The following is a 7,673-nucleotide window of genomic DNA, read 5'->3' as shown; positions in this document are numbered from 1 at the left end:
GACCACCCCGGCCCCGAGCCGCCCCCCAACTCCAGCACGGCGCCCGGCTGGGCCGCTCCCCGCCGCCCCCCAGGGCCAGCCTGCTCCCTAGGCTACTGACCAGGCGAAGCCGTCCGGGCTGTCCGTCGGTCTGGCCCTGCCTCCTCCAGCCGGGCGCCTAGGCTCTGGGGAAGCGGCCAGCTCCTCCCCACCCAGGCCGTCCCAAGGCCGCAGGTCCCCGGGGACCCGGCAGGATGGGAGGTGGGGAAAGAGCAGGAAGCAGGAAGGGGTCGCCCTTATCGGCGGGAAGCACAGGGCTGGGTTTCCTGTGACCTAGCCCGGGAGAGGAAACTCTGCTTCCCGACCTTGGCTACGGGGTCTTCCTGCCCCATTTCACTCGCCCTACCCGGGGCCTCAGCAACTGCCTGGCCATCCCCTCCCTGATTCCTCCCTCCACTACTTCACCTGCCTTACTTCCACCCCTTCCCCCCAGGTAGGCCTTGTTCACCAGAGTCCAGGAGCGGTAGGACTGGAACAAAGGAAGTCTCTTCCCTCCCCAGCCACAGCCAGCTCCAGGCCTCCTCACTCTTCCTGGCCCACCGTGTAATCTGTGCTTGACCAGAACAGACCCAGAGCCTGGAGCCTTACTGCCTCCGGCCAGCTTTTCCAGACTGGAACGCATGGCCCCATGAGTCTGATGCCAGCCCACCTTCCAAGTAGCCCATCCACCCATCCCTTCCAGGCCTTTGGCCATTGCTGTTTGCTGAGCCTTTGTGGTAGAAAAATCTCATCCTTGCCACCCAGCTACTGACAGATTAATGGTGTCCAGCTGTAGCGGGCCTTCATACTGCCATTGTCACAGCAAGCCTGTGTTCTGTACAGTGCCTGGCCCACAGTTAATGAATCCCCAAACTAACAAGTCCCTGGTTCCACAACTGCTGGCAAATACCAACAATAATTGCCAGATATTGGGGGGAAGGGAGGAGCTTGAACTCAGGACCTGGACACGGACTCTGAGCTTCTTTTGCTCAAGGCTAGTGCTCTACCACTTGAGCCACAGGCACCCCTTATGGTTTTTTCTGTGTATGTGGCACTGAGGAATTGAACCCAGGGCTTCACGTGTGCTCATGCCCTTCACCACTAAGCCACATTCCCAGCCCAATGGCCAAAAACTTTACACATGTAAATGTCCTCCTAATTGGGTTCATGGAGGAGAAAGCAAGGGATAATGGATGTTGTTTTATTGAGAATAATCTCAGGCTCTTCCAGCCTCCCATAAATCAGGGCCTCCAACTTGCTAGATAGGGGTTCTGCCTCTTGAGCTGTTCCGAAGTCTGGCCTCTTCTGATCAGGTGATTGGCCTGACTTCAGGCCCCGTCACTCTCCATGGCTTCCTCTGGCCTACTTTCCTCAGAGGCTCACACTGTCTTGTGACAATTCTGGGATTCCTGTGATGCTATATTCCTGCCATGAGGAGGGTCCCGCAGAGGCAGGTCCTGGCCTGTCTGGTTCGGTTGTGTCCAGTCCCCCACCCTAGCTGCCCAGCCTTTCTCCTGGGTGGATGAGTCAGAGCTTAAACCTTCATCCAGACATTCACACCCAACTTTCTCTTTAGCTCAGACCTTTTCCTGTCTCCTGACCATCCGCATATAGCAGGAACTCAGGAGTACTAGGTTGACTATTATAAAGTTATCTGATCCCAGTATATTTTTCGAAAGTAGGTTTTCTATTGGTTCTAAGTTATATAATATCTAAAGGCATAGCCATTCTAGTTTATCTTGAATCTGATTTTTTTCTAAGACATTTTCTTTAGAGTTAGCTTTTCAGCGTTATTTGTTGTCTGTTTTTGTTTCTGACACAGAATCTGTACATTGCCAAGACTGCCCTCAAACACACCATCCTGCTGCCTCAGCCTCCTGAGTGCTAGAATTACAGTCATGTACCACTGTGCACACATCTTTTCAGGGTCTTTTGTTGTCATTTTGCTTTCTTTTTTTCTGATCCTGGGGCTTGGAATCATTGCTCTAGCTTACCTTTTCCCACCCAAGGTTGGTGCTCTACTACTTGAGCCACACCTCCATTACTGTCTTTTTGCTGGTTAACTGGAGATAGGAGGCAGGAGAAATTGTCTGTCCCAACTAGCTTCAAACCACAAACCTCAGTTCTCAGCCTCCTCAGTAGCTAAGAATATAGGTGTGAACCACTGGTGTTCAGATTACTCCATAAACATTTAGTGCTATAAATATCCAAGTATCACTTGAGTTATAGTCTTTAAGTGTAAGTATTCTTTTTTTTTTTTTTTGTCGGCCATGGGGCTTGAACTCTGGGCCTGGGCGCTGTCCCTCAGCTCTCCAGCTCAAGGCGAGCACTCTACCACTTGAGCTACAGCGCCACTTCCGGTTTTCTGGTGGTTTATTGGAGATAGGAGTCTCATGGTCTCTCCTGCCCGGGCTGGCTTTGAACCGAGATCCTCAGATCTCAGCCTCCTGAGTAGCCAGGATTACAGGCGTGAGCCACCAGCGCCCCGCTGTTTTGCTGGTATTTGAACTTAGGACTTCTAGCTTGCTTGGCTGGTACTGTACCACTTGAACCACACCTCTAGACAGCTTTTTTGCTAGTTATTTTGGAAGAGTCCTGTAAGCTTTTCTACCAAAGCTGGCCTCAAAACATAATCCTTTAGATCTCAGCCTCCTGTGCTGTGTTGTTGTTTGTTGTCAGTTGTGGGGCTTGAACTCAGGGCTTAGGTGCTGTCTGAGCTGGCTAGCACTCTACCACTTGAGCCACAGCACCACTTCCAGCTTTTTCTGTGTATGTGGTACTGAGGAATCAACCCCAGGGCTGCATGCATGCTAGGCAAGCACTCTAGCACTAAGCCACATCCCAGCCCATGAGAACCACCGTTTAAAGCTGAAGGTCCATGAGACTCTTACCTACCCAAAAAAGCCAGAAGTGGAGCTCTTGTTCAGGTGGTAGAATGCTAACCTTGAGCAAGAGGAACTCAGGGACAGCACCTAGGCCCTGAGTTCAAACCCTAGGACTGGCACCAAGAAAAAGTGTTTATTAAGTGTATTCACTATAGTGTAGAACTCTCACCACTCTCATTTTGATGGTTGTAAACAGGAACTCCATACCTATTACCTTTTCTCCCCATTCCATCTCCTAGTAACCTGTATTCCTCCTCCTGTCTCTGTCAACTTGTCTATGCTAGATAGCTCACATAAATGAAGTATATGTTTTTCCTTTTATATCTGGCTAATTTCACTTCACGAAAGACATTCAAAATTTACCCAACTGACGAGTTACAGAATAATCCCCCATCCTAGATCCAGAGGGTTTAAAAGTATATTGTTAGAAATCTGCCTTTCTTATTCCGCTACAGCACTCACTACACATACATGCTTGATGACTGTTTTCCAGAAAAATAGTAAATGAATGTATAAAGGAACAGAACATTCTGTTGTCTATGCAGACATGGAATGCCAGGGGTCAGACTCATGAATTTTTGTGCATGCTGAGCAAGTGCTCCAGCATTGACCTATACCTCCAGCCCACACTCTGTATTTTGAAACATTTATTACACACACTCCAAAGGATAAAGCACAAGGAATATAACGGTGATCAAGAGGTCTGACTCGATCCTATTGTTCGCTGAGGATTCTGGCATCTGGATCACTGCTGCCTCCTCACCTCAAGTTGTTGCTGATGTCACTGTTTTGCAGTGCTGGGACCAGAAGCATATCCTCACAACAAGCCAGGCAAACACCCTGCAACTAAACTATACTCCATCCCTCATTCATCCCAAGCTCAGAAGCCATCCATGCTCCTCTCACTGGTCCTCATAACTCAACATCTCAGTGCCTGCATCATTTAACAACTCTTATTTTTTTTGTCGGTCATGGGGCTTGAACTCAGGGCCTGGGCACTGTCTCTGTGCTCTTTTGCTCAAGGCTAGCACTCTACCATTTTAAACATAGCACTACTTCCAATTTTTTTTTTTTTTTTTGTTGGTCGTGGGGCTTGAACTCTGGGCCTGGGCGCTGTCCCTCAGCTCTTCAGCTCAAGGCGAGTTACAGCGCCACTGCCGGTTTTCTGGTGGTTTATTAGAGATAGGAGTCTCACGGTCTCTCCTGCCCAGGCTGGCTTTGAACCGTGATCCTCAGATCTCAGCCTCCTGAGTAGCTAGGATTACAGGAGTGAGCCACCAGCGCCCGGCTACTTCCAATTTTTTGAGTAGTTAATTGGGGATAACAGTCTCTCGGGGACTTCTCTGCCTGGGCTGGCTTAAAACCGAAATTCTGAGACCTCAGCCTCCTGAGTAGCTAGGATTACAGCATGACTTTCCAACTTTTCCAGGGTTCAGATACAGAGGGCAGGACCATGTATGGTCAGTTTGAACAGAAAGGGATTTAATATAGGGAATTAGTACCTATATAATCATTGGAAGGACTGCAAAGCAAGTATCTAGTCTGACCTCCTAGAAATAAGCTCTCCCCTCCAGAACACATCATTTAACTGGTCCCCTGGAGATTTACTCTCTGCCAGTCAACAAACTGAGGAGTCAAAAAGTGATATTCTAGCCTAGTGCTGGTGCTATTCAGAGGGCTGAGACCTGAGGATTGAGGTTCAGAGCCAGCCTGGGCAGGAAAGCCATGAGGCTCTAATCTCGTCAAACTACCAAAAAAAAAAAAATCGCATAGTACATTAAAACAAGAAAAACCTCTTTAAAAAAAAAAAAAAGAGTCAGACTTTCCTGCCTGGGCTGGCTTTGAACTGCAATCCTTAGGTCTCAGCATCCTGAGTATCTAGGATTACAGGTGTGGGATCACTGATGCCTATCTCTCCCATTCTTGCTGCCTCTTTATTCCTGCCCTACAGCAGCTGACTTGCCAGCGCTTCTCAAGGGAATCTCTGTGGCCTTCCCTTCTACAGTGAACCCAGTGATGTCTCTGCCCTCCAAAAGTTCCCCTCTGACTAGTAGACTCTGGGGCATCAGCGTGTGTGATTCGAGGCGTCAGCTACCAGCCAGTTCCCAGCACCTCCCGAGCCCGAGGCATCCCCTCTCCACAAGGAATAGGCATCATGGCCAAAGGTTGTACTTCTGTTCAGATGTGGACAGCACTGGGCATTCTGCCAGGCCTGGCCTGCAACACAGGGCTCAGGTGGAAGAATGACTCACATCCAGGAAAGGCAAGAGAAATGGTAGCTCTCCAGGGCACATGCCTGTGATGCAGGATTTTTCCACCACCACTACTAACCCACCCTTCATTTTTTGAAATATATACTTTTTACTATACAGAGGGCGTACAGTTACATGAGCAAGGCAATGAGTTCTTCTCCTATCAAGTGTAACCCACCTTTATGCTGTCCTCTGCCTCTGCCATAGAAAGTGACTCCATGGTCTAAGGTAATTGAGGCCACACCATTGTTTATGCATCATGGTGACCTCATCTGCCATGACCTTTGACCCCCATGATACCTCTGTAGCCGTACTGATGTTTAAATTCAGGGCCTCAAACTTGCCAGCAAGTGATCTACCTCTTGAGTCATGTTTCCAGCCCATTGTTCTTTAATAATTTTTCAGACTGAGTCTTAACTGGTTTTTGTTTTAGTTTTGTTTTGCCTAGGCTAGCCTTGGACCTGAATCCTCTTAGCTATGCTTCTTGTACAGCTGAGATTACGGGTAACCACCACCACATTTGGCCCCCAAAATCTCTCCACCTTGCTTCTTGGCAGCCATGTCCCTTCATACTTTTCCTGTGTTCAGCTTTCCCAGAACTGCTCAAGGGTGCTACCTTCCCAGTCCTCCCACAGCACACCCCTGGAGTGAGGGAACTTCAGACCCTACCAAGGGCACTTAGGGTTCAGCTAAACAGTAAAACATAGTATCTGCCCGACTCCTGTATTTAAATGACTAAAGCACCAACAGTCCCTGGGGCATTCCACCTGCCCTTCAAACCCCAAACCTGTGATCACTGCACCCCTCTACTTGATTTAGACCACCTTTTTCTAGTATCTGTTCCTTGTGACTATACTGAACAAGATTTGCAAAGTGGTTATAGTTATAATTTATTATTTTATAAACAATTATTTTTGTGTCCAAGTTTTCTATTCAAATGGCCCCTGCCCTGCCCTGTAGGACCTGGCCATGGTTTACCTCAGCCTGTGAATTCCTCAGGCAGGCCCTTAGACCTTCGCAGTGTGCAATGGCAGCTGACTCTCAGACCGCCCCAACCCAATTCTGCTCTGAGCTCTGCACGGGCGTTCCTGGCTGCTGCTGCTGCCAGGTCTGCTGGTCTGCTGCCAGCAGCCACTTTGGGTCCAAGATCTGCTCAAGAAGACCCTCAGGAGCTTTGTTTAGTTCCTTGAAAACAATAGAAAAGAATTTCATTGAGGGGTTGGGAAGGTGGCTCAGTGGTAGAGTGCTTGCCTTGCATGCATGAGGCCCTGGGTTTGATTCCTCAGCACCACATAAACAAGAAAAAAGCCAGAAGTGGCGCTGTGGCTCAAGTGGTAGAGTGCTAGCCTTGAGCTGAAGAGCTGAGGGTCAGCACCCAGGCTCAGAGTTCAGGCCCCACAACCAGACCCCCCCCCCAAAAAAAAGAATTTCATTGAAGCACAACTAGCAACCTTGAAAAACATTTACAGAATTTTATGTAATTTGAGAACTGTAATGATGCAGGGAATGTTCTTGAGAACTGCAATGAAAATCATTATCTGTCACTAGAGGCTATCCTTGTGTCTGACAGTGATTCCTGTTTCTTCCCTGATCTCTCAGGATTTCCTCCTTGACAAAACCTAACTCCTGCTCATAACAACTAAAAAGCAACATTCAGCTAGCTACTCAGAAGGCTGAGATCTGAGAATCACAGTCTGAAGCCAGTCTGGGCAAGAAAGTCTGTGAGATTGTTATATCCACTAAACTACCAAAAAAAAAAAAAACAGCTGGAAGTAGAGCTCAAGTGGTAGAGAGCTAGCTTAAAGCAAAAGAAGCTCAGAAATCTAGTGACCAGGCCCTGAGTTCAAGCCCCAGGAGTAGCACCAAAAAATAAAAAAAGAAAGGTTGCATTCAGCAAGCCTATGCAGTCTCCTCGCCTCTCCACCTTTTTATTGTCCAGATGAGATCAACTAAGATGCTCCCTCCAAACATGATGGTGCTCATGGCCCTGCTCAGAACACCTATCCTAACAACTATACAATAATGGTGATGTTCCTGAGCAGGAACAGAATGGTGCCTCACATCCTGGGTGGTCCAAGAGCTGGCCCAGTCACAGCTACAGAGTTCCTCTTCACAAGCCAGTGTTCCACTGGTAAGTCTCAACTCCCCCACTTCACACACAGAGGTCTATCCCATCCTTTTCCAAGCTGTAGAAAGACCTGCCATTCATTGCAGGGAAGCATCTGAACCAAACTGGCCACGCCCAGGTGTCCAGAGCACTCCACCAGCCCCAGCGGCTTCCACGGAGGCGCTGTGCATTGCAGAAGAGCCCACATTTCCAAAAGGGAGCCTGGCTGCAGAGCTCAGCTCTGAACGGGGCTGGCGCGCCTTCCCCGGCCCTCCCTCCCCACGACAGCCTCCAGCACCCGGGGAAGGGGCGCCGCGTGCCCGCGCTCCAGGCTCGGAGCAGGGTGAGGGGCTGGGCTGGGCCCGGCCTGCCCGGGAGCAGGAGCCAGCCGCGAGCGTCCCCGCTACGGCG

At 49.4% G+C, this 7,673-nt stretch overlaps 1 protein-coding gene across 1 annotated transcript in view; it reads right to left on the bottom strand.

Moving 5' to 3' along the window:
• The window catches only part of Shank3 (SH3 and multiple ankyrin repeat domains 3), a 72,795-nt gene extending 67,420 nt beyond the window's left edge, over window positions 1–5,375 (bottom strand). The window contains exon 1 of the mRNA XM_013025732.1: window positions 5,334–5,375. Coding sequence (XP_012881186.1) covers window positions 5,334–5,375 — 42 coding nt within the window. The remainder of the gene's footprint in view (window positions 1–5,333) is intronic.
• Window positions 5,376–7,673: the final 2,298 nt, after the last annotated feature.

This window comes from Dipodomys ordii, unplaced genomic scaffold (assembly GCF_000151885.1).
Source record: "Dipodomys ordii isolate 6190 unplaced genomic scaffold, Dord_2.0 Scaffold87, whole genome shotgun sequence".
Classification (NCBI taxonomy): domain Eukaryota; kingdom Metazoa; phylum Chordata; class Mammalia; order Rodentia; family Heteromyidae; genus Dipodomys; species Dipodomys ordii.
This window is presented reverse-complemented; position numbering and strand designations above follow the sequence as displayed.